Source organism: Rana temporaria, chromosome 12 (genome assembly GCF_905171775.1).
Source record: "Rana temporaria chromosome 12, aRanTem1.1, whole genome shotgun sequence".
Lineage (NCBI taxonomy): Eukaryota > Metazoa > Chordata > Amphibia > Anura > Ranidae > Rana > Rana temporaria.
Window position 1 is genome coordinate 77,377,543 of NC_053500.1, and position 27,040 is coordinate 77,404,582.

General features: G+C 42.9%; 1 protein-coding gene across 3 annotated transcripts in view; it reads right to left on the reverse strand.

Moving 5' to 3' along the window:
- NBR1 (NBR1 autophagy cargo receptor) overlaps window positions 1-27,040 on the reverse strand; it is a 128,050-nt gene that overhangs the window by 39,579 nt on the left and 61,431 nt on the right. For all 3 annotated transcript variants that reach the window (XM_040331224.1, XM_040331223.1, XM_040331225.1), the window contains 8 exons: window positions 26,510-26,718; window positions 16,851-17,000; window positions 16,581-16,769; window positions 13,181-13,340; window positions 11,428-11,715; window positions 11,135-11,266; window positions 9,958-10,033; window positions 9,764-9,856 (listed from right to left, as the gene is read on the reverse strand). In XM_040331224.1, the coding sequence (XP_040187158.1) occupies window positions 9,764-9,856; window positions 9,958-10,033; window positions 11,135-11,266; window positions 11,428-11,715; window positions 13,181-13,340; window positions 16,581-16,769; window positions 16,851-17,000; window positions 26,510-26,718 (1,297 nt within the window). The remainder of the gene's footprint in view (window positions 1-9,763; window positions 9,857-9,957; window positions 10,034-11,134; window positions 11,267-11,427; window positions 11,716-13,180; window positions 13,341-16,580; window positions 16,770-16,850; window positions 17,001-26,509; window positions 26,719-27,040) is intronic.

Sequence of the window (27,040 nt, forward strand, 5' to 3'; positions counted from 1 at the left end):
AACACTCACTTAAACTTTATATTCAGACACTAAGAATAGACATGTCGATTAGTGGGAAATCAGAGTACCAAGTCAGGTAAATTTACTGCAAGGGTCAAAAAGATCAAAAGATACAGTATATCATACAACAGCAGCAGGTGAAGCATGCAGTTTTAAGGGGGGTGTTGGCAGCTGGACACAGGGGACTAGAGGTCGACCGATATGGGTTTTTCTCTGGCCGATACCGATATTTAAAAATTGGGGCGGCCGATGGCCGATATTTTAGGCCGATATTTGCGGCCGATATTTTAGGCCGATTTTTTTTATTTTTTCAGAAAATCTAGGTTGGTGAGGAGGTTATTGTTTGGGGTGGAGAGGTGGAGTGCAGCCTATCAGTGTCCATCAATGCCCACCAATGCAGCTCACCAGTGTAGCCTATCAGTGCCACCTCATTAGTGTCCACCAGTTCAGCCTGTCAGTGCACCCCTCATCAGTGCCTACCAGTTCAGCCCATTAGTGCCACCTCATAATTATTAAAAAAAGAAAAAAAAATACAATCTTAGTCATTTTAAGGAGGGGGGTACAGAGAGGTGGTTGTGGAGGAGGGGGGTACAGAGAGGTGGTTGTGGATGAGGGGGGTACAGAGGTGGCTGTAAAGCTACCTCTCTGTACCCACTCCTCTACAGCCACCTCTCTGTACCCCACTCCTCTACAGCCACCTCTCTCTGTACCCGCCACCTCCACAGCCATGTGTTGTGGAGAGGGGTGGATGGTGCTGGGCGTGGGTGGGGATGCGTTGTGGAAAGGGGTGGGAGGAGATGCGTTGTGGAGAGGGGTGGGTGGTGCTGGGCATGGATGGGGATGCATTGTGGAGAGGGGTGGGTGGGGATGCATTGTAGAGTGGGATGGATGGTGCTGGGCGTGGGTGGGGATGCGTTGCAGTGATGCATTGTGGAGAGGGGTGGGTGGGAATGCGTTGTGGAGAGGGATGGATGGTGCTGGGCGTGGGTGGGGGTGTGTTGTGGAGAGGGATGGATGGTGCTGGGCGTGGGTGGGGATGCGTTGTGGAGAGGGATGGATGGTGCTGGGCATGGGTGGGGATGCATTGTGGAGAGGGGTGGGTGGGGATGCATTGTGGAATGGGATGGATGGTGCTGGACATGGGTGGGGATGCATTGTGGTGATGCGTTGTGGAGAGGGGTGGATGGGAATGCGTTGTGGAGAGGGATGGATGGTGCTGGGCGTCAGGTGGGGATGTGTTGTGGAAAGGGATGGATGGTGCAGGGGATGCGTTGGAGTGGGGTGGATGGTGCTGGGTGGGGATGAAGATGATTGTGTTGCATTGTGAAGATGGATGAGGATGACTCTGTGTGGGGATGAGAGTTACATTGTGAGAAGGATCTCCACAATGTATCTAATTTCCACCCAAATTCATCCTCATCCATTTTCTCAATGCCAGCCTCAGCCAGGTTTCCCTTTTAAAAGGAGTTTTAATAAATTCTGCAGGGGGGGCACAGTAGCACATAATTTGGGCAACTTACCCTCCATACATGCTGGTATCATAATCCAATTCTATCTGCATGCACCTAATAGGCTAGGTGCATGCTGATGAGCTGATCAGCCAATCATTGTCTAGAACTTGGTGTAATGCCAGCAGGCTCCGCCTCAGCAGGGAAGGAAGACATTCCTGCTGATGGGAGTTACATTAGTCAGGCGGCAGTTGTAAGCCAATGATTGTTTGTTTCTCCCTGTCCCTAATACAGCACGCCGAGGGAGGGGGCGGGGCACGGCTGGCGGCGCGATGCCAGTGAAATCTATGTCCCTTCTGTGGTGGCCGTGCAGATGGAGGAATCGGATACATGGGAGTGGGGTCAGTACTGCAGGGCAGGCGGCCATGAGGGCCAGACACTTTAGCCGCTAATTGGCCGATTCTGTCACAAAAATCGTCCGATGCCGATTTCACAAAAACGGCCAAATATCGGCCGATATATCGGCCGGCCGATATATCGGCCGGCCGATATATCGGTCTACCTCTACAGGGGACATATCATATATACATGTTGGCAGCCACTCCTAATCTCTGAAATCTGCCCTACTTGCTCCTGATCTGTGAACTCGGCTTTAGGGCTCATTCAGATGGGTGCCGAGTCCCGTCCTCCATGCACAGCCACCCCATAGAAATGGATGCACACACACAGCAGCTGCCTGGACACACTTCAAAATTTCATATTCATGCAGGAACGGGTGCACAGACCCGAACAGAGACACTGGCCCAGATTCTTAAAGGACTTACGGCGGCGCAGCGCCATGTACGCCGTCGTAAGTCCTAATCCGACCCGTCGTATCTATGCGTCTGATTTTTAGAATCAGTTACGCATAGATATCCATTAGATCCGACAGGCATAAGTCTCTTACACCGTCGGATCTAAACTGCATTTTTTTTTGTCCGCTAGGTGGCGCTTCCGCCGAATTCCGCGTTGAGTATGCAAATTAGCTAGATACGCGAATTCCCGAACCTACACGCGGCCGACGCAATAAAGTTACGACGTTTACGTTAGGCTTTTCCCGGCGTATAGTTGCCCCTGCTATATGAGGCGCAGCCAATGTTAAGTATGGCCGTCGTTCCCGCGTCGAAATTTGAAAAAAAGTTACGTCGTTTGCGTAAGTCGTCCGTGAATGGGGCTGGACGTCATTTATGTTCATGTCGAAACCAATGACGTCCTTGCGGCGTACTTTGGAGCAATGCACACTGGGAAATTCCACGGATGGTGCATGCGCCGTTCCGCAAAAACGTCAATCACGTTGGGTCACAGTAGTTTAACATAAAACACGCCCCCCCTTCCACATTTGAATTAGGCGGGCTTACGCCGGCCGATTTACGTTACGCCGCAACTTACGGAGCAAGTGCTTTGAGAATACAGCACTTGCCCGTGTAAGTTGCGGAGGCGTAACGTAAATCAGATACGTTACGCCCGCACAATTTTACGCGGATGTATGTGAATCTGCCCCACTATGTTCAGATCTATGCACCCACTCTTGCATGCATATCAAATTTAAACATGCAACCGTGTCCCTGCAGCTGCTGTGTGTGCATCCATTTCTATGGGCTGCCTGCACGCAGCTCTCAGGTGGATGCAGATGCAGCTGTACATGGAGGACAGGCATTAGTGCACATCTGAATGAGCCCTTCTGATTCGTAAACTCTGATTTACTTACTGCTGACTTGTGAACTCTGGGCCATATTCTTGAAGAAAGTAGGCGGGCGGCGCGTAAGTCATTTACACTCCGCCGCCCCAACCTACAGGAGCAAGTGCTGTATTCCCCAAACACTTGCTCCGTAGTTTGGGGCGGCGGAGTGTAATTGGCCCGGCGTATCCCCGCATATATCCAAGGGGGCGGCTTCTATTTAAATTAAGCGCGCCCCCGATTCTAACAAATTGCGCATGCGCCAGGCTTAAAATAGCCCAGTGCGCATGCTCCAGTTCTCGGCGTAAAACGTCAATGACGCCGACGTGTGCGTCATTGACGTAAAGTCGTATTCAAGAACGACTTAGTAAAACTACGTACCCGATGGGAAAACACGACGCGGACCCGACGCCATACTTAACATGGCCTACGTGGGACTGGCGTAAGGTTACCCCTCATTACGCCTACGCAAACGACGTAAGCGATGGTTACGCGACGCGAATTCGTTCGGGAATCGGCGTATCAGGCTCATTTGCATAAACAAATGAGACCTGAACGTAAACGTCACCTACCGGCCGGCGGAGTAATTACATTTAAGATCCGACAGTGTAAGTGACTTACACATGTCGGATCTTCAGCGTATCTATGCGAAAATGATTCTAGGAATCACTTGCATAGATACACTGGCCAAAAAAGAGAGATACGATGGAGTATCCTGAGATACTCCATCGTAACTTTACTCAGAATATGGCCCTCTGAGTTTGGAAAGGTTCCTTCCTGCATCACTAATCACATTCCAAGAGATGCTTCCAGCTAATTACTGCTTTTCTTATCTTTGTATATTTTCAAGTAACATCAAGGTAGAAGGAAAAACAATATCACACATTTGCCCATTGCTTCAAGATGGTTACAAACACGGTAAGGGTAAGTGGTCATCATCATCATAACCAAACGGTCTCATAGTATAGACATTGCACCCAATTGCATGCTGTAACGGAATGACCCGGGACACCCAGAGACTTTGTGAGGATGGGGGATACTCCTGTGTCAGCGTCACTGATAACTCCTGGGTCTGAGTCCACCCTGTGCCCTTTGGGCATGGGGAGGCAAGTGAATCATAATTCATGTATTTCATGAGATGGGACATCACTGATAGTTCGTATTGCAGGATTTTGAGATACTGCAAGATGTTGGCCCAACCAGTCAATAGTGACTCATTCTATGATTAGCCCTGACTAGTGACATGCTAATTGAGTCAGGGCCTGGAAGACATTTCATTGTCCTTGTGTAAAGGTGTTGTAACGGACAGGTGTTAATCCAGGTCTGCTCCCAGACCTCTAATTATATATGCTAAATACTGTTTATGTGTGGAATGTACTTGTTGGAGACAGAGCGTCTGTCTGGGGATGTGAATTGGAAGGAGATCATTGTGTGATGGTTTTGTTTGTTATGCTGTTAATGAAGGAATGTTTAGTAATTAGCCTTAGTGTGTGGGTGGGGAGTGGATTGTTCCTTTAATGCCTTGTACTGTATATAAGCTGAGAAGAAACCATTAAAATCATCTTCATTTGAAACAAGTACAGAGCTGCGTGTCTCGTCTTGATTCTGGGAAAATGGGATGCCTGCTGGTTTGTCTGTGTGTCAGATGAGCTGTCGTAGTTGATGGAAGGTCGTAAACGGTGGTGACTGTTACACATGCCAAGTGCTAAGCAGCAGTGGTGCCCATACCAAGGCACCCCCCGGAATCTCCACAGCGACTAGGAGCAATAAGCCCAAAAAAATATATAAAGTAGAGATAAAGGATATCAGGAAAGGGAATAAAAAGTCAGGGGTAATCTGGCCATAATGTCCCTCTAATGCCGCGTACAGACGAGCATACATGTATGATGAAACCGGTCCGCCGGACCGTTTTCACCGTACATGTATGCCCGGGGATTTCTGTATGGTGGCTGTACTCACCATCATACAGAAATCCTCGCGTAAACAATACGCGGGGCGTGTCCGCACCGTCGCCGCGGCGACGATGATGCGGCGACGTGGGCGGGCCTGCCAGTTAAATGCTTCCACGCATGCGTCGAAGTCATTCGACGCATGCGAGGGATGGCGGGCGCTCAGACATGTACGGTAGGTCTGTACAGACGACCGAACATGTCCGAGGGGACAGGATTCCAGCGGGCTGTTTTAAAACAAGCCCGGAAATATTTGCCCGCTGGGAAAAGGCCCGGCGGGCAAATGTTTGCTGGAATCCTGCCCGCTCGGGCCTACACACGACCGAACATGTATGCTGAAACTGGTCCGAGGACCAGTTTTAGCAGACATGTTCGGTCGTCTGTACGGGGCCTTAGAAAACAAAGCCAGAGGACAGGCAAACAAACCAAAAGATGTGTATAGCACAAAGTCTTATAAAAGTAGTTTACATATTATTGTGTTATCTGTACAAGTCAGAGGTAGTGAAATCCATCCAAAGAGCCCAAATACAATAAAATCTGTTGTAATTATCAGAACACCAGTACCTCCAGTATTTAACAACTTCTTTCACTAGCCATTCTTTGTAGTAGGGACTACCATGAGCTCCCATTATAGGGGTATACAGCTCTTACCCACATTCAGGATCATTAATGGTTTTAAAAAAAAAAAAAATAACTTAGCAGCTACATTTTTACATCAGGGTTTCTATATGCGTGAAGCAGCCAGGAGCATGCAGTGTATGTTACAGGGTCCCAATGCTCTCAAAGTATTAATAGCTATATATTTCCCAAGTTGGGAGATCTAGAATTAGGGACCACCCTGCAGAAGGATCTTGGCACAGTAGTATTCCTTTACATATTAACACATGTATGCAACAAAAACTATTGCTAATGCAAATTGTTGAAACAGTTTAAACTTTCATTATGTGCCGACTAGCTAGCGAGTGTGCTGGGGACTTTTTGTTGTTATAAGGCTTGAGTTACACGTCCTCTGGTGCATTTAGCACATGTTGTTATCTGGAAATAATGGGTCTGGCCTCGTTACTGAATTGGGCTCTTGTTGAGTAAGCATGGTGTGACTGAGCTCTATGGATTGCCCTACACATGTGCACTTTTTTATCAGAGTAGATGGTATTATTGCATAGCTACATTCCATCATAATAAGGTAACCACAAAACAGACAAAAGAGCGTGAGATGGACTGGTGCCGTACACCTATGCCTGAAGGAAAAAAACTAAACTATGCTTATAAATGTTTAAGATCGGACAAACAGCTAAAACACACATGAAATACAGTGGGAGCTTTTTTATCTGCCAAATGATTTGTAAATTTGGTCCAGAGTCTCCTTAGCATAGGACAGTCTACCAAATGTGTATGATGTTACTAATTGCAATGCATCGTTGAAAACGTATCAGGATAGTGATGAGCCAGCGTAGAACTGACTTTTCAGTAAACCAACTATCAGCTCTGCTATGGTCCTGTTACGTGATCCTGCAGCTCTGTGTAAGGAAGCCCTTGACAAAAGCTGTGAATTCAGGGGCTCCCATGGCTCAGCCATTGTCAGCATTTCCTCCTTTTCCCTGCTTGCTGACACAGAGGAACCAGAGCTCCTTGGGGGCTAAGAATATGCATGCATCATACATACTAGGGGGAGTACAACTGGGGGGGTCTGTAGTGGAGAAGGATCTGGGGGTTTTAGTTGATCATAAGCTCAATAATGGCATGCAATGCCAAGCTGCGGTTTCCAAAGCGAGCAAAGTCCTTTCTTGTATTAAGAGAGGTATGGACTCCAGAGACAGAGATATAATTTTGCCCCTGTACAAATCATTAGTAAGACCTCATCTGGAATATGCAGTTCAGTTTTGGGCACCAGTTCTCAAAAAGGATATAGGAGAACTGGAGAAAGTGCAGAGAAGAGCGACCAAACTGATAAGAGGCATGGAGGAGCTCAGCTATGAGGAAAGATTAGAGGAACTGAATTTATTCACTCTTGAGAAGAGGAGAATAAGGGGGGATATGATCAACATGTACAAATATATAAGAGGTCCATACAGTGAACTTGGTGTTGAGTTATTCACTTTACGGTCATCACTGAGGACAAGGGGGCACTCTTTACGTCTAGAGGAAATGAGATTTCACCTCCAAATACGGAAAGGTTTTTTCACAGTAAGAGCTGTGAAAATGTGGAACAGACTCCCTCCAGAGGTGGTTCTGGCCAGCTCAGTAGATTGCTTTAAGAAAGGTCTGGATTCTTTCCTAAATGTACAGAATATAACCGAGTACTAAGATTTGTAGGTATAGTTGATCCAGGGTAATTCAGGGGATCAGGAAGGAATTTTTTCCCCTGCTGTAGCAAATTGGATCATGCTCCGCTGGGGTTTTTTGCCTTCCTCTGGATCAACTGTGGGTATGGAGTTGGGTGTATAGGATTTTACTGTGTTTTTTTATTTTGTTTTTTGTGGTTGAACTGGATGGACTTGTGTCTTTTTTCAACCTGACTAACTATGTAAGAGCTGCGAAATGCCATAACCAGGCTGGAGTGGAATAAAAATAGGCAAGTACAAATAGTGGGGGAGGTGGGGCGGGGGAGGGGTTTGGGAGAAATTAAACCAAATTGGATTATTAGTATTAAACTGTGGTTTCCAAAGCGAGCAAAATTCTCTCTTGTATTAAAAAGAGATATGGACAAGAGAGATCGATGCAGAGAGAGAGATTGATCAATTGAGAGATCGATCGATGGAGAGCGAGATCTAATTTTAGTTTTGGGCACCAGTTCTCAAAAAGGATATTGGGGAACTGGAGAAAGTGCAGAGAAGGGCAACCGAACTGATAAGAGGCATGGAGGAGCTCAGCTATGAGGAAAGATTAGAGGAACTGAATTTATTCTCTCTGGAGAAGGAGATTAACCACTTAACCCTCGGACCATATTGCTGGTCAAAGACCAGAGCACTTTTTGCGATTCGGCACTGCGTCGTTTTAACTGACAATTGCGCGGTCGTGCAATGTGGCTCCCGAACAAAATTGGCGTCCTTTTTTCCCACAAATAGAGCTTTCTTTTGGTGGTATTTGATCACCTCTGCGGTTTTTAGTTTTTGCGATATAAACAAAAATAGAGCGACAATTTTGAAAAAAATGAATATTTTTTACTTTTTGCTGTAATAAATATCCCCCAAAAATATATATATATATACACATATAAAAAAAAAAAAAAAATTCCTCAGTTTAGGCCGATACGTATTCTTCTACATATTTTTCGTAAAAAAAATAAATCGCAATAAACGTTTATTGATTGGTTTGCACAAAAGTTATAGCGTTTACAAAATAGGGGATAGTTTTATGGCATTTTTATTAATATATATTTTTTTACTAGTAATGGCGGATATCGGCGATTTTTTTTCGGTACTGCGACATTATGGCAGACACTTCGGACACTTTTGACACATTTTTGGGACCATTGGCATTTTTATAGCGATCAGTGCTATAAAAATGCATTGGATTACTATAAAAATGCCACTGGCAGGGAAGGGGTTAACACTAGGGGGCGGAGAAGGGTTTAAGTATGTTCCCTGGGTGTGTTCTAACTGTAGGGGGGGTGGCCTCACTAGGGGAAATGACTGATCGCTGTTCATACATTGTATGAACAGACGGTCAGGCATTTCTCCCCTGACAGGACCGGGAGCTGTGTGTTTACACACACAGCTCCCGTTCCCCGCTCGGTAACGAGCAATCGCGGGCGCCCGGCGGCGATCGCGCCCGCCGGGCACGCACACGGGAGTCAGGGACGAGCAGGGGGCGCGCACGCGCCCCTAGTGCCCGATTTGAGAGCCCGACGTATAGCTACGGGCTCTCGCGCAGGGGAGCCGACCTGCCGCCGTATAACTGCGGCGGCTGGTCGGCAAGTAGTTAAGGGGGAATATGATCAACATGTACAAATATATAAAAGGTCCATATAGTGAACATGGTGTTGAGCTATTCGCAAGGGGGCACGCGAGAGGAAAAGTCTAGAGGAAAAAGAGATTTCATCTACAAATAAGGATCGGTTTCTTCACAGTAAGATGTGGAATAAACTCCCCGAAGAACTGGTTCTGGCCACCTCAGTAGATTGCTTTAAAAAAAAGGCCTGGATTCTTTCCAAAATTTACATTATATAACTGGATACCAACATTTATAGGTTAGAGTTAATCCAAGCAATATAAGATTGCCTCTGGGGGGGATCAGGAAGGATTTTTCCCCTGCTGGAGCAATTCGGATCATGCTTTGCTGTTTTTTTTGCCTTCTTCTGAATCAACTGTGGGCATAAGACTGTGTATTATGTGATTGTATGATTGTATTTATTTTTCCCTCTTATTGGTTGATAGATGGACTTGTGTCTTTTTTCAACCTGACTAACTATGGAACTACGGCCACAGGAACACTGAATTTTCAATGCCATTTAAAAAGGTGAATGCATTTCTTGACTTATTTTTTATAACCCAGGCAATAGGGTGAACTAGTGATGTGCCCATACACAAGTGGAGTATTGGCACATTAGATCTGTCACAGCTTTTGGCTGACTGCTGGTTATTGAATGATCAGATATTGTTGTATGTGAATAATGCAATTTGAAATTCATGCTTCGATGACATACTCACCAACACCATCACACTCCTCTTTTATTTGCCCCAATCCTGGCTTTTCAATTAAAGGTCCATCATGTGGCAGAGGAGACATACAGGGTGTCATATCTGAAGAAAAAAAACTATTAGGGCATACTCCAGGAAACAAATATTACGATTACAATTCACACACTGACAGAGTAAGATGACCACTTTTTTTACAGACTCACCTACAGGTGTATTGTGGGGAACACGCTCCAGCTCTTGGACAATATTTATATCCAGCAACTCAAATGATAGTAAATCCTGAACAAAAGAGAAGTGATAATCAACTGCTTATGAAGACAACTTAGTTTACCCGATTCTAGATTTTAAAACACATGCATTTTATTTCGCTTTCGGTTGGCATTTCATTTGCTGGACCAGTGAAAACCAGAGAGGGGAGAAGCAAAAGACATCTCCGGGGCAGGGAGAAGAAATCTGAAGAGACCCTGGAGCTGCCTTAATAAATTACTTCAAAAACCTGTGTACTGCGTTTTATTATTGACCCCATACTCATTCACATAGGGTGGGGGCCAGGATAAGGGGGGGGGGCTTCCAGATTCTGATAAGCCCCCCCCCCTGCAGACCCCAACAACCAACGGCCAGGGTTGTGGGGAAGAGGCCCTTGTCCCCATCAACATGGGGACAAGTTGCTTTGGAGTGGGGGACACAGAGCAGCGCAAAGAACCCCCTCCCCATGTTGAGTGCATGTGGCCTGGTATGGTTCAGGAAGAGAGGGGGGGGTTTCGCTCGTCCCCTGCGTTTTCCTGACCTGCCGTGCTGCTTGCTCGGATATGGGTCTGGTATGGATTTGGGGAGGGGGGGCATTTTCCGGCATAGGGGTTCCCCTTAAAATCCATGCCAGTCCGAAGGGTCTGGTATGATCTTGGAGGGGGAACCTATGCCTTTTTTTTTGTTGGCGTGGAGTTTCCCCAAACGATTCATACCAGACACAAAGTGCCTGCCATTATCGCAATCAAAGTCGCATTACCCGTTCATTGAAGTCGGTTGGATGTCGACCTTCAAGTCGCAGAGCAAAGTCCAACTGTCGCGTCGTACCAGTGTGGTCCCAGCCTCATTGTCAAAGCTTAACTGAACAAGCTGAAGCTTTGACAATAAAACCTAGAAGCCGATTGGTTACTATGCACAGCTGCACCAGATTCCATGTACCCCACTTTTAGTTAATACACCCTCCCGTGTTCCTAAATAAACTACCTCTCTGTTTTATTATATGCACTGACCAAATGTAAGTAATAGGAAGCAGATAGTAAACTTTAGTAGACCGCAATTAGTTACTACATAGAAGAATAGGAAGATGTGTTTTTTATTTACAGCAAAAAACACTTTAACTAATATAAGGCTTACCTGAGCCGTGAGAAGATCGACAGAAGGAATGTACATTTCTCCGTCACTGTCTGCGCTCCTCAAGTGACTGGATGTTGTGGTTAGTGACTCCTTAACTGGACATCCCCTGATCTGGGAAGCACTGTATTCCTCCTGCCCATTACAAATAGTTTTATAGATTATATGTTTCAGTTTAACTTATTACATACTGGTGTAAACAATATACTGTACTGGCAAAAATTCCCCAAAATATTAGATATAAAATGAATAAGATCATCACTGTGTCATTCTTATAAAGTGCTGCTGGTGCTCACCTCTTCTTGGTCTTTCTGGCTACTGATTTTGATGGAAGACATCTCTTTCGCCAGATCATCAAGGTTGTCCGTACAAGGAAGAGAATCAACCGTAATGCTACACCAGATCCGAGGTCCAAACTGCTCACCCTTATGTGCAAGCCTCCAGTGTGAGGTGTAGGTTCCCTCCAGTGCTGGAGCTACAAATTCCACTGACAGAACGCCCACTTGACCAGGAAGCAAGGATGGTACAGGAGCATCTTTTCGGGAAGAGGATGCCAATGTTAGATTTCCCCACATGAACTTCAGCTAGAAAAGGAGGAAACACAGGTGATCAAATACATGACTGACAAGTTATCCTTGGTATTGTTTTCTCATCATAATTACTAGGAGAGACAAGAACAGTCTTAGAGGATGCACAGTAAAGCACTAAAACAATATCATTTCTGGTACTTCGATAATTCAAACAGGAACTGACAATTTCGGGTACTGCGATAATTCACACAGAAAGGAAGGAAGCAAGGGTGAAGTGCCACCTAAGTGCAGTATCAACAGGTTTATTAAAACATAAAAAAAAAAAAAAAAAAGGTGTTGGTGCTAAAAACATCAAGGTGAATATACAAATTGGTTGTGAACAGTATTAAGAAAAAGTAATGACTTAAATAAAAAGCAAATAAATATATAAAGTCCAAAAGTGACAATCCCAACACCATAAATAAATAAATAAATGTCTTCTGGTTTGATGTTCCTTCAAAAAGCTTCACCACGAGTGCTCAATAAGGTAGATGGCAACTCACCAAAGGCATCTGACCACTTTGTACAGTAGGTCAAAATGCGCTTAGATTGAATGGACCAGAGGAATTCTATGTAGGTATCTCTTTGCTGTGTAACCACCTCCAGATGGCAGGTGAGGATAAAAGGAACAGACTCCACCAAGGACACACAAAAATAACTCTTATGTACTAAGTTTTAATTAAAACATTTTTTTTAAAAAAAGATAACAAAAGATTTTTGCACTCACATGTGACTGTGCTATGCCCAGCACTACAACATGTGCATCCGGATGGATAGATCGGAATTGTGGAGGCGTGCAATCCACGCCTCGTTCTGGAGGAGCAGACAGCTCTGAGCTCCTAGACAATTTCCATTTAGCATTCCAACAACTCTGTCCTCTCCTGGTGACAAAACATCTGCCCGAGCGTTCCAGGCTGGTTTGGCGTAGAGTTCCTACACACCACAGGAACTTTCATTCCCCTCCACTGCTTCCCAGGGAACCTGAACCCGGGGGACTATGCAGGAGAAGGACCTTCTGGTAGATTAGCAACTTAACGATAAGTCTTTCCTTATCTTACTTGTTGTGTTTTTAACCGTTGTTTTAATAAACCCCTTGTAATACTGCACTTTGGTGGTGCTTCCCCCTTCCTTCCTTCTTGTGTTTGTTTACAGAGCTGGCTCAGCTCTGAGGATAGCAGCCCCACAGTGCTTCACATACCGGTTTCCAAGCATCGGAGACTATCATCTCCACTCCAGCAGCTACCGCTGCATGTTTTACCTGAACTAGCATATACTCCATGCGCCTGATCATATGACATTTTGATAATTCACACAGGAACTGACAATTTCTGGAACTTCGATGATTCACACAGGATCTGCCAAATTATGGTAATTCACAGAGCAACGGACAATCTTTGGGACAACAAAAGCTTACAAACGGAAGTGACATGATCTGTATCCTCCAATGATAAGAGGGAAAAAAATAAAATAAGTTCTTTACCTTTGTGTCCATGTTCCATTTCACATTCCCTGTGTTCCTCATCCTCCAGTGTTTGATGAACCTGGTTCCAGGCTGTAAGTGAGTCCCATCAGGTAAATTCTCATCCACAAACACAGCACTAAGTGTAGGGATGAATTGGGTGCAAGGTTCCATGGGAATTCTACAAAATGTGAGATTAAAATAATGGTCAGTAGCATAAAGGTAGTAAACAAACCCATTTAGCATATTGAGTGAATCCCAGATTGATGAAACATGTCAGTTTCTACACTCATTTAAGCTTACTCTTAGTGGACAGAAACACTGCCCATCACAGCGATAGTCAAAAAGAATATGTGGCAGAAGAGAGAAGGCTGGCACTAGCCAGCCTTCTCTCTTCTGCCACATATTCTTTTTGACTATTGCCTGACTCATTCAAGATGCCGACGCCCCCAGGCGTCGGACATATGGGGCGGGAGCGTGGCGCTGATGCTATGCGTAAAGTCCGCCCACCCTCCGCACTCAAAATGAGTGACCAATTTATAAAAAAAAATATTTTTTATACTTCATGGCAGTTCTCAGAACTATCTGAGAACTGCCATGAAGTATAAAAAATATTTTTTTTTATAAATTGGTCACTCATTTTGAGTGCAGAGGGTGGGCGGACTTTACGCATAGCATCAGCGCCACGCTCCCGCCCCATATGTCCGACGCCTGGGGGCGTCGGCATCTTGAATGAGTCAGGCCATCGTGGTTGACCAATGGGAAGCTTCGTCTGGTTTTAAATGATCGGCAGCTGCTGCTGTGATCCGGACACTCTTTCCTGTTGTCATACCAGCGTGACACGCTGGTCAGGCTGGGTGGTTAATATCGGGAGTATTCACTTCAGCTGATGTGAATAAGTATTCACTTATTCACATCAGCTGAAGACTAATCCTGCTTTACATATACCTATTTACTGGGTCTCATCTCCATACAGGGTAACAAATGCCTCTTTATTATCCCCAGCTAATACTTGGGTTAGGGGCTTTTACTATAACCCAATTACTACTTACCCATTTGGGTTTCACTAATGTTATTAATTATCTAATTTAGATGGGAGCCCCAGTCACCTACCGGTTGAACATACATTCATCTGTGATACATGTTTATGCTCTTGGTTTTCCCACTGGCCCAAACTCAGTTTCCGGTTGCAGACAACTCTAGCGACCCATGCGTTCCTAGTCGCACATCCTCACATGCTGGAAATTAGTACGTTTTTTGGAGATGGCCCTTTCTCCATCTCTCTTATTGTTTCCCATTATTTGGGTGTTATGCTAAAACTTACATATTATACTTGTGTCCTTTTGCAAAACTTAACCCACTACGCATCTGCCCCTGAAGATTGGCTATAATGCCATGAAAGGCGTCTCGGGCTTACACAGATGCTACATGTTTCAGTTTTAGGACCTACCTTGGGTTTAATGATTCTATATTTTTAAATAATGCGAGGAATAAGTTGTTATACAATGTTTATGGTTTTTGCATCATGCTTTTTATATGCACTGTCATGTATGTTTACTATTATGTTTACATTCGAAATCGCATGCTCTGCTATGTGTTTTAGACAAATAAACGCATCCATATTACACTGTCTTATCTTTGAGTTCTCTCATGCATACCTCATTCAAAGTCCCAACCCCCTCTTCTTTTCTGCATACAACAGGGATGGAGATATATGTTTACATATTTCTCATCTAAAGCCCCAAAATTTCCCCCCCTTTTTTTTTTTTATATAACAGCGCAGAATTCCTTTATTTAAAAAGGTATGTAAAAGAGACCACTAGCAGCTGCTGCACTGTATCTTTGCTTTATAATCTACCTGAAGTGTATAATATGAAGTAAATATTAAACACTTTAGCCCTCGCACCTGTACACCTCTCAAGAATAAGTGCAAATTTTACATTTCTGCTATGGACCTATTTATTCAACTTTAACTTTGTCATCACCAACTTACATTCCGGGTATTCATCCCTGAGCACATATTGCCCTAAATGTAAGTACGTAAGTGTGCCTTCCAGTCTTATCCAGCCACAGCAGCTGTCAGCCTCTCACATAGTTTGACAGGTTGCCAACTTCAGGGCTGTACGATGTGCACCTGTGCCCTAAATGCCCAGTGTGCATGGGGCCTTAGTGGACAAACCGAGAAGATCTGGAAAGTAAGGCTAAAAGGTATCTGACACTGGTGGTTACAATGGGTCAAAGCAGGGCTGTTAAGGCTAATGTAAAAAAAAAAAAATTATTATAATTATTACTAGCTGAATACCCGGCTTCCTATCTTAACCTTTTGGGGAGGAAAATCATAGTAATATAAATATACCCATCTTTTATATAAGGGTGTAGGTAAGGGTTAATTTAACTGTCATATATTTTTATTTGGCATATAAGTAATATGTGTACCAGGTATTATTGAAATATCTCCAGGCGTACAGAAGTTATGTGGGAACATACATTTCCCATTGATTTGCATGGGACTTTAAACAAAAACCCCGACCCTCACAAATGGGGGTAGTTAAGGGATAAATTAACTATCCTATAGTTTAAGTGGACATATAAGTAACATGTGACCAAGTGTTATCGAAATATGTACAGCCGTTTGGAAGTTATGAAGTAACATGTATTTCCCATAGAGTTGAATGGGACTTTAAAGGAAAACCCTGACCATGGCAAATGGGGGTGGGTAAGGGTTAAACCACCTATCCTATGTTTGTTGCTGACATATAAGTAACATGTGTGCCAAGTTTCATGTTAATATCTTTAGCCGTTTGGACGTGATGCTGGAACATACATACATACATACACACACATTGAGTTTTATATATATAGATTATTTAGAACTATGCATACAAAAATTGGATACATTGACATTCAGAAAAAGACATTTGGGAAATGGGTACCTATGACAGTGACAGTCTATACAGGTCATTTTTATTACAATAAGAGTCTAATACTACTGGGTATGGGTGAAGCAAAGCAAACAGACATCCAGAATATGGAATGTACATGACATTTAAAAATCGGTCACAAGGCAATGTTATATGTTTATGACTTTTTAGGATCCTATTGATTCATACTATTTTAGTGATGTAATAAAAACTTGTATATTATGTTAAAATTTAGCATTATATTGTTTGTTCTACTTAATGGACAATCCATTGCCAGACAATGACATCCTTACTTGGCTTCGTATTTCTCCCTACAGATGTTCTTGTGAGATACTATTAGAGAAGCCAGCATTCGCTTTAGTGTGCGAGCAACACAAATCTGAAATATCCGTTTTGGAAAGCTATCACTGAGATCAATAAGGAATTTTAATATACAGTATTAGTCAAGTTATTTTCCTTTTATCAGGAAATATATCTCTAAAGAGTCAATAAGTTCTTACACAAGAGGACTGCTTGGCGATATCTCTGTTGGTGGGTTTGGGGAGTCTAAGGAATGCCAACGATGGAACCTACGATGGAGTTTTAGTTGCTTTTCCAGCTCCTTCATTTCTGATTTACGTTGCCTCTTTTCTGCTCTCAGACGACTTTTCTCTGCTTTCAGGAATGTCTTGTGCATTTGTTTTTGTAATCTGTGATGGAAAATAAATTAATGGCGACTGCACATGAACACACTACAATGCTAAACCCATTACAAGACAAGCGTGACATACTTGACGTGATCCATGGAGAAGGTAGGTGGTGGATGTGGTTCTTCTGCACTGGGTTCCAATGGTCTCCTCATTTTCAAAAACAAGTGGTTGGGATCATGGTCACATCCACCAGCCTCACATGACTCGCAGATGCTGAATGATGGGCAAGTGCTGTTAGGAAGCAAAGGTACAGTTAATACTTTGGTTTTCTTAAAGTAGAAAAAAATAATAATAATATCAACTATGTGGATGTAAGCAGAAACATCATCTGCAGCTGTAACAAAACTAAAAGGATCAAAGTGTGTGTATAGCCAAAACCTTTTTTTTTTTATTATTATTATTATTATTGATACAGTAGGAAATTGTTAAAATCACTGTCAAATGATCATGCAAGAACTACTTCCAATCTCTCCAAAAATAAAGAGGAACATCAGCCACATGGAGGCAATTCTTTGTATATAGTAGGAATAAACCTTAAAAAATAAAATAGTTGTGTTTAAAAGTTTGCATACCCTGGCAGAAATTGTGACATTTTGGCATGGATAGTAAAAATCTGACTGTTCATGCCAAGGAACTGTCTTTTATTTAAGAATAGTGATCATATGAAGCCACTTATTATCATATAGCTGTTTGGCTCCTTTTTTAAATCCTAATGTAAATTGCCAGAAAGAAGCTTTTACTGCGCCAATGTCACAAAAAAGCCCGGTGAGGCATGTGCTCAGTATTTACATTCCATTTTCAACATTCAACACAGAGTTACGCTATGTGGACGTTTTTTTCTTCCTAATCTATGGTACACAACCTTCCATACACACCAGGATTTTTTTTTTGGACCATTTTTTTGGTCCTGTGAGACCATCGAGTAACCAGCTATATTCGTCTGTGGTATACTCCATTCCTCTGCCGTTTGGTCACTCTTGCTACAGCCATTGGAGACACATACAGGATTGCCCAGGTTCCATCGCGGTTTTACCACACAAAGCTCTGTTTGACCCATCTGAACGTAGGGTCTCCTGGGTTCAAACTCTGGTAAGCCCCTTACCTATCGGTGGTGGTTTCTCTTCACGTTAATTAATTTCAACGCTCCTTCAACTCTAGCACCTCTTTGAAGTTATCACCAGGCTTTGGAATTCACCAAGATTATTGCTGGACTATTCTATAGTCAGATTTGTATTTTTACAATATTCGTGTTTTTCACATATGGACATTTATTTATATATTTATGTATTTATGTGGACATTTTCACTTCACTTTTATTGTTATATTTGTAATTTGAAGTTTTATGCCAACCTAACTTAATTAGCACTCCACTTTTTTGTTTTTACGTTTTTTTGCTATTTGTCTATTTGCAGTGTTAGTGGCTTACCTATAGGGCAGCGCGGTATTTTTCTGTACACTATTCTTGGGCTCAGTATCTAGCCTGCTCAGTGCACCCACATGAGAGCCAACAAACTCATTGACCCGGATTCAGAACGAAGTTACCCTGGCGTATCTATTGATACGCCGTGTAACTTCTAGGATGCGCCGGCGTATCTTTTTTCTGTATTCAGAAAACAAGATACGCCGGAATTTTGCTAAGATCCGACTGGCGTAAGCCTCTTACGCCGTCGTATCTTAGTTGCATATTTACTCTGGCTGCTAGGTGGCGCTTCCATAGATTTACGTGAGGAATATGCAAATTAGGTAGATACGCCGATTCACAAACGTACGTACGCCCAGGGCATTTTTTACGTCGTTTACTTAAGGCTTTTTCCGGCGTAAAGTTACCCCTCATAAAGCAGGGGTAAGTCATGTTAGGTATGGACGTTCGCGAATAGGGCTGTACGTAAGTTACGTTCACGTCGAAAGTAATGACAGTTTGCGGCGTAATTTGGAGCATGCGCTTAGAAACGTTCACGGACGGCGCATGCGCCGTTCGTAAGAAACGTCAATTACGTGGGGTCACAAGTATTTTAAATAAAACACACCCACATCATCCACATTTGAATTAGGCGGGCTTACGCCCGCCCATATACGCTACGCCGCCGTAACTTTAGGCGTAAGATCTTTCAGAATACACTATTCGCCCGAGTTACGGCAGCGTAGCGCATATGAGATGCGCTACGCCCGCAGAAAGATACGCTAATCTTTCTGAATCTGGGCCATTGACAATTCATACACAGACACTAATTGCAATTTTAAAAAAACAACATATGTGGGAAATTAACCTTTATTTGCCATTTGAACCTGTGTGTGTCACCTTGTGTGTCTGTACCAAGGCCAAACATTCCAGGGTATGTAAACTTTTGATAAGGGCCATTTGGGTCATTTCTATTATCGTTATGATTTAAAAAGGAGCCAAACTCCTTGCTAAGATCTGGTGTGGAATTTCTGATCAGAAGTGGAATTTTTGATTACAAGTGGAGAGTTAATAACCAGGATTTGCTTTTAGCTGCTTTTAACTGTTTCTGCTGCAAGTGTTCAATTGTTTGTCTTTTTTTCTCTGACACTTTTTAAACAGCTTTTTTTTTCCTTTCTGCTAATTTAGGGGAGTGTTTAATTGTTAACAGGGGAGTGTCTAATTGTTAACAGGGGAGTGTTTAATTGTTAACAGGGGAGTGTCTAATTGTTAACAGGTGAGTATATAAGTGTCTGTAAAAACTCCATAAGAGCTGGCTCCTTGCTAAGATCTGGTGTGGAATTTCTGATCAGAAGTGGAATTTTTGATTACAAGTGGAGAGTTAATAACCAGGAGTTTAAAACAAGAGTTAAGACACGAGTCTTCTAAAACTGTAAGTATTATCTTAATCTTCATACAAGTAATTATATTGTAACTGGGAAATGAGTGCTAGCAGGGTTGAAGGTTTTGCTCAGTGCACAGTGTGTCACATGTATGCAAAATTGGTGCAACAGCTCCAAGATGGATACCGCTGTGACAGATGTGAGCAGGTTGCCCTTCTGGAAGCTCGTATTAGAGATCTGGAGGAGCAAGTTGCAACACTGGGTAGAAATGACAACCTTGAAAGGGGTCCTCTGCTCGCTGAGCAAGTGGTCAGTAAGGTTGATGTGGAGGGTGGAGGGGAAAGTCAGGATTATCAGATAGGGAGATGGGTTAATGCAGTTAGAGGGAGTGGAAGGGGCGTGAAGAAAGGGAAGGCCAGTCCTGTATTTGTGCATCAAAACAAATTTGCCAAGTTGGGTGATGATGTGGAGGTGGCAAACACAGAGGTGGCAGCCCTAGATGTTACTGCTACCCCTAACAGCCGGGAGAGCAACCCATCTAGTAGAGGTGGGGAGGGGAGTGCAGGTAGGCCTAGACAGTTGGTGGTAATAGGGGATTCTATAATCAGAAGGACTGATAGAATAATTTGTCGCCAGGATCGCTTCAACCGAATGGTTTGCTGTCTCCCTGGTGCCAGGGTTCGGCATGTGGTGGACCGGGTGGATAAATTACTGGGAGGGGCTGGGCATGACCCAGCTGTCTTGGTCCACGTTGGAACCAATGACAGTATACATGGAAGGTGGAGGCTCCTTAAGAATCAATTTAAAGAACTAGGCTGCAAGATGAAGGGAAGGACCTCCAAGGTGATATTCTCTGAAATATTGTCTGTGCCATGCGCAACACAGGAAAGGCAGGGGGAGATTAGAGAGCTGAATGCATGGCTAAAGACCTGGTGTAGGAAGGAGGGATTTGGGTTTCTAGAGCACTGGGCTGACTTTTCATTGGGGTGCAGCCTATATGCTAAAGACGGTTTGCACTTGAATGGAAGGGGGTCTGCTGTGCTGGGGGAGAGGTTTATGGGAATGCTGGAGGAGTATTTAAACTAGGATTGAGGGGGGAGGGTGAATTAGAATTACATCGAGCAGACAGGTCAGTTAGTGGTCAGACATTAATGGAGAGTGGAATGGGGATAGATGGGGGGAGGGTTATGGCAGGTGACAAGAAAGTTCCCATGTTGCAAACAGCCATTGGAAATAATAGTGCCATTTGTACTACTATAAATTATATGAAAAACACCAGAGAAAAATGTAACAATACATTTAAGTGTTTGTTCACCAATGCCAGAAGTCTGCCAAGCAAAACAGGTGAGCTGGAAGCTCTGATGCATGAGGAGAGCTATGATGTAATCGGTATTGCTGAAACTTGGCTTCAATCCTCACATGACTGGGCTATTAATATTCCTGGCTATGCTCTCTTTCGGAAAGACAGGGTAAAAAGGAAAGGTGGAGGGGTCTGTCTCTATGTGAGAAGTGACCTCAAAGCAAGCGTGAAAGAGAACCTGGTTGATGGAGCGTGTGATGAGGCTGAAGCATTATGGGTGGAACTGCATACAGATGTGCGTAGTTCAAAATTAATCATTGGAGTTTGTTATAAACCACCCAATGTTAATGAGGAGGTGGAGACTCAGCTCCTTGCACAGATGGAAAGGGCTGCAAGGTCTGGGACGGTGATAATAATGGGGGATTTTAACTACCCAGAAATTGACTGGATTAATGGCACTTCTGGGACAGTTAAAGGACAAAAATTTAAAAACCTATTGCAGGACAATTTTATGGTGCAGTTTATTGAGGCCCCAACTAGGAATGATGCTCTGTTGGACCTGATAATCTCAAACCATGCAGAGCTTATTACTAATGTTCAGATAAAGGAACACCTGGGTAGCAGTGATCATAACATGATTTCATTTAATGTTAACTATAAGCAAGAAATACATACAGGAAATATTAAAACACTAAATTTTAAGAGAGCAAATTTTCCAAGGATGAGGGCTGCTCTCCAGGACTTGGACTGGGAGGGACTATTGGCACATATGAACACAGAACAGAAATGGGAATTCTTCAAAAAGACTGTGTGGAACCTCACTGCAAAGTATGTTCCCATGGGCAATAAGTTTAAAAGGCTAAAAATAAAACCTATGTGGCTCACGGTCAAAGTTAAAAAAGCTATAAACAAAAAGAAAGTAGCTTTTAAAAAATATAAAAATGAAGGAACACTAGTGTTGTTTAAATGTTACAAAGAATATAACAGGATATGCAAAAAGGAAATCAAGGATGCAAAAATTCAAAACGAACGACAGATTGCAAAAGATAGTAGGACAAACCCCAAAAAATTCTTTAAATATATTAATAGTAAAAAGGTGAAGTCTGAGCATGTAGGCCCCTTACAAAATAATCTAGAGTGGGTGACTGGGGACAAAGAGAAGGCAAATTTATTAAATGTTTTCTTCAGCTCTGTGTATACAATGGAGCATGGGGGAGCTCATGTCCAAAATGGGGGTGGGAGTGACACAGCCCCAAATCCACAATGGCTCAAAAGTGATATGGTCCAGAAATATTTAGACAGAATAAAGGTGGATAAAGCACCTGGACCTGATGGCATCCACCCACGGATCCTAGGTGAGTTGAGCTCTGTCATTTCAAAGCCACTGTATCTAATATTTAGGGACTCATTAAAGACAGGAATAGTACCACTGGATTGGCGCAGGGCCAATGTGGTGCCCATATTAAAAAAGGGAACAAAGTCTTTACCAAGTAACTATAGACCTGTTAGTTTAACTTCTATAGTTGGGAAGATACTGGAACGTTTAATAAAAGACCACATGGATGAGTTCTTGCTGGAAAAAAAACTATTTAAGCAGCAGTCAACATGGATTCATGAAAGACAGAAGTTGTCAGACAAACCTGATTTCCTTTTATGAAGAGGTAAGTAAAACCCTGGACAGAGGCGTGGCTGTGGACGTGATATATTTGGATTTTGCAAAAGCGTTCGATACAGTTCCGCACACACAGCTCATGTGTAAGGTAAGGTCTACAGGATTGGATATATCAGTTTGTAAATGGATAGAAAACTGGCTGAAAGCCAGAATTCAGAGAGTCGTGGTTAATGATTCTTACTCTGAATGGTCCAATGTTATCAGTGGTGTACCCCAAGGTTCAGTGCTGGGACCCTTACTTTTCAATATATTTATAAATGATATTGGGTCTGAGATCAAAAGTAACATTTCTGTCTTTGCAGATGACACCAAGCTATGCAGTGGAATAACGTCCTTACAGGATGTCTCCAATTTACAAGCCGACCTCAATGCTCTGTCTGATTGGGCGACTAAGTGGCAGATGAGGTTTAATGTAGATAAATGTAAAGTTATGCACTTGGGGGCTAAGAATATGCATGCATCATACATACTAGGGGGAGTACAACTGGGGGGGTCTGTAGTGGAGAAAGATCTGGGGGTTTTAGTTGATCATAAGCTCAATAATGGCATGCAATGCCAAGCTGCGGTTTCCAAAGCGAGCAAAGTCCTTTCTTGTATTAAGAGAGGTATGGACTCCAGAGACAGAGATATAATTTTGCCCCTGTACAAATCATTAGTAAGACCTCATCTGGAATATGCAGTTCAGTTTTGGGCACCAGTTCTCAAAAAGGATATAGGAGAACTGGAGAAAGTGCAGAGAAGAGCAACCAAACTGATAAGAGGCATGGAGGAGCTCAGCTATGAGGAAAGATTAGAAGAACTAAATCTATTCACTCTTGAGAAGAGGAGAATTAGGGGGGATATGATCAACATGTACAAATATATAAGAGGTCCATACAGTGAACTTGGTGTTGAGTTATTCACTTTACGGTCATCACTGAGGACAAGGGGGCACTCTTTACGTCTAGAGGAAAAGAGATTTCACCTCCAAATACGGAAAGGTTTTTTCACAGTAAGAGCTGTGAAAATGTGGAACAGACTCCCTCCAGAGGTGGTTCTGGCCAGATCAGTAGATTGCTTTAAGAAAGGTCTGGATTCTTTCCTAAATGTACAGAATATAACTGAGTACTAAGATTTGTAGGTAAAGTTGATCCAGGGTAAATCCGATTGCCTCTCGGGGGATCAGGAAGGAATTTTTTCCCCTGCTGTAGCAAATTGGATCATGCTCCGCTGGGGTTTTTTGCCTTCCTCTGGATCAACTGTGGGTATGAAGTTGGGTGTATAGGATTTTACTGTGTTTTTTTTATTTTGTTTTTTGTGGTTGAACTGGATGGACTTGTGTCTTTTTTCAACCTGACTAACTATGTAACTATGTAACAAACAACTATGTGATAATAAATGGCTTCATATGATCACTATCCTTATATAAAAAAGACAGTTTTTTGGCATGATCTGTCATATTTTCAATATCAATGCCAAAATGTCACAAGTTCTGGCAGGGTATGCAAACTTTTGAGCACAACTGTATAATGCTGCTCACCCATTCTTAGATATGGTGGCTGCATTTGTTTTAATTTTTAAGCTTTTTCCTTTTTTTACCTGGTGATTCAGACAATTTTTTACTTTTCAACTTTTCTCAATAGACCAAGCTATTCAGCAAAAGTGAAAGTTAGAGGGATAAGATGCACCATTTACCACTGACAGGGGTGCTTACAATAGGAACTTTTATTAATTTCATTTACCCCAAAAGGCAAAAAAAATAAAAACCTGTTGTGGTAACTGCTTAAACAGTGTTACCTGGAGTTCAGCTTTAATTTATTAATCAAGACCACCTAAAATCTGCTAGTCTAAAGCCTCGTACATACGATCGGACTTCCATCTGACTTTTCCGTGGATTTTGGTCCAAAGGGCGTTGGCGGTGAATTTGGTATGCATACAGACGGCACAACATTTTCAGCCAACAAAACCTAAATATGTGTTTTTTTCTGCTCTTTAGCGACACCCTTTGGGTAACTTTGGCTAATGTTGTCTTAATGTGTAAGATAGGAAGTCTGTTACTGGCAAGATCATAGGGAAAAAAGAAAAAGACAAAAAAAGAACACCAACGAGGCCATCACATTTAGGGATTGGCAAGCTGCAATAAATTACACTTTTCGTTTTGGGTTTAATACAGCTTTAACAAAACTAAAAATTCAACATGCATCAAATGTAAAAACTATATCCAGTAATCACCTCAGCTAATGCAAACAAATAAACAGATCTATGCAAACACTTTCATTTTAGAACTTCAGAATTGTGATAATGCAAACAATAGTTACTTTTGACAATACAATATAAGCTTACTTAAAAAATCTTTCACGTTGTGAGTTCTGCCTGTCTGCTGGTCATCTCTTCCCACAACTTGCTGTATTCCCTGCATGCTTTGCAGCTTCTTGTGTTTACTCTCAATTTATAAAAACTATATATCCCATGGTACCTTGCTGCCTGCAAGCAGTGATTACTGTACCAACGCTGCCTACTGAAGCTCCTCCTCTCAGCACCTCTAGTTCTGAAGGCAGGCTCTTTGAAATGTGTGACATGGCAGTGCCTACTCATAGGTCACAGTGAATACATCTATTAACCACTTCAGCTCTGGAAGAATGTACCCCCTTAACCCCCGCCGCACCACTATTTACGTCCGCAAAATGGCACGGACAGGCAGATGGGCGTATATATACACGTCCTTGCCTTCTAGCGGGTGGGGGGTCCGCTGGGACCCCCTCCGCTACGTGCGGCGGGCGGATTCCCACGGGGAGCGATCCGGGACGACGGCGTGGCTATTCGTTTATAGCCGCTCCGTCGCGATCGCTCCCCGGAGCTGAAGAACGGGGAGAGCCGTATGTAAACACGGCTTCCCCGTGCTTCACTGTGGCGGCGTATCGATCGAGTAATCATTTTTAAAAGGAAGACTCGATCGATGGTGTCAGTCCTACAGCCACACCCCCCTACAGTTGTAAACACACACTAGGTGAACCCTAACTCCTACAGCGCCCCCTGTGGTTAACTCCCAAACTGCAACTGTCATTTTCACAATAACCAATGCAATTTAAATGCATTTTTTGCTGTGAAAATGACAATGGTCCCAAAAATGTGTCAAAATTGTCCGAAGTGTCCACCATAAAGTCGCAGTCACGAAAAAAATCGCTGATCGCCGCCAATAGTAGTAAAAAAAAAAAAAAAAAAAAAATTATAAAAATGCAATAAAACTATCCCCTATTTTGTAAACGCTATAAATTTTGCGCAAACCAATCAATAAACGCTTATTGCGATTTTTTTTACCAAAAATAGGTAGAAGAATACGTATCGGCCTAAACGGAGGAAAAAAAAAAATTTTATATATGTTTTTGGGGGATATTTATTATAGCAAAAAGTATTGCATTTTTTAAAAATTGTCGCTATTTTTTTGTTTATAGCGCCAAAAATAAAAACCACAGAGGTGATCAAATACCACCAAAAGAAAGCTCTATTTGTGGGGAAAAAAGGACGGCAATTTTGTTTGGGAGCCACATCGCACGACCGCGCAATTGTCTGTTAAAGCGACGCAGTGCCGAATCGCAAAACCTGGCCTGGCCATTTAGCTGCAAAATGGTCCGGGGCTTAAGTGGTTAATGATCATGCCATTTTTTGCGCTGCGTAATTTTAACTGAGAAGTGCGACGCTGTACTCAAACAAAATTTTTCACACAAATAGAGCTTTATTTTGGTGGTATTTGATCCGGCACTAACGAATAATATCTGAATGATGCCTCTAGCTGCAGGCATCATTCAGATATCCCATCACAAAGCCCAGGACGTCATATGACGTCCACCCAGGATGGGAGATCCCATCTGTGGACGTCAAATGACTATGGTTTTTTTTGTTTTTTTGTATCAATATATTTACCCAGCAACTCCAGATCTAGAACGTTGTTCGAAATATAGACAGTGATAAACTTTCCACATAGTCCTCCCAATACAGAACCAACCTTACCTACACTGGTAACGTATGCCCAGTATCCTCTTTTTGCAATTATTGCAGGCCAAAAGCCAGTCGTACAGGGAGCCCAGAGAACTTGTCTGTTCTGTTTCTGGCACTGAAGATGAACTGCTGTCTGACATCCAGTCTGGGCTCTGTGACAGTCTATCCTTCATTACCTCTGTTACTTTTACTACTGTTTCATGTATGATTTGCTCTTTAAACTGGATAAAAGGGAGAAAATTAATCATGCAAAATATTTAATGAAAAGCGAGTAGCAAGATAATACGTTTTTAGATTTTAGTAAACCCCCCCCCCCCCCCCAAAAAAAAAAAAAAAAACACAAACACACACACACACACTGCTACACCCACAATTAAATGAACAAAAATCTAAAAATGTTGCCACCATTTGATACAAGTTGGTTCTCTAAGGCATGATGGGACACAGGGAAGGTGAACAGCCTATGGATGCAATTCTCTCACAAGGAGCAACAGGTGCAAAGTACAGCCCCACTGCCAGGAGCCCAAGATCGATGGAAGGCTG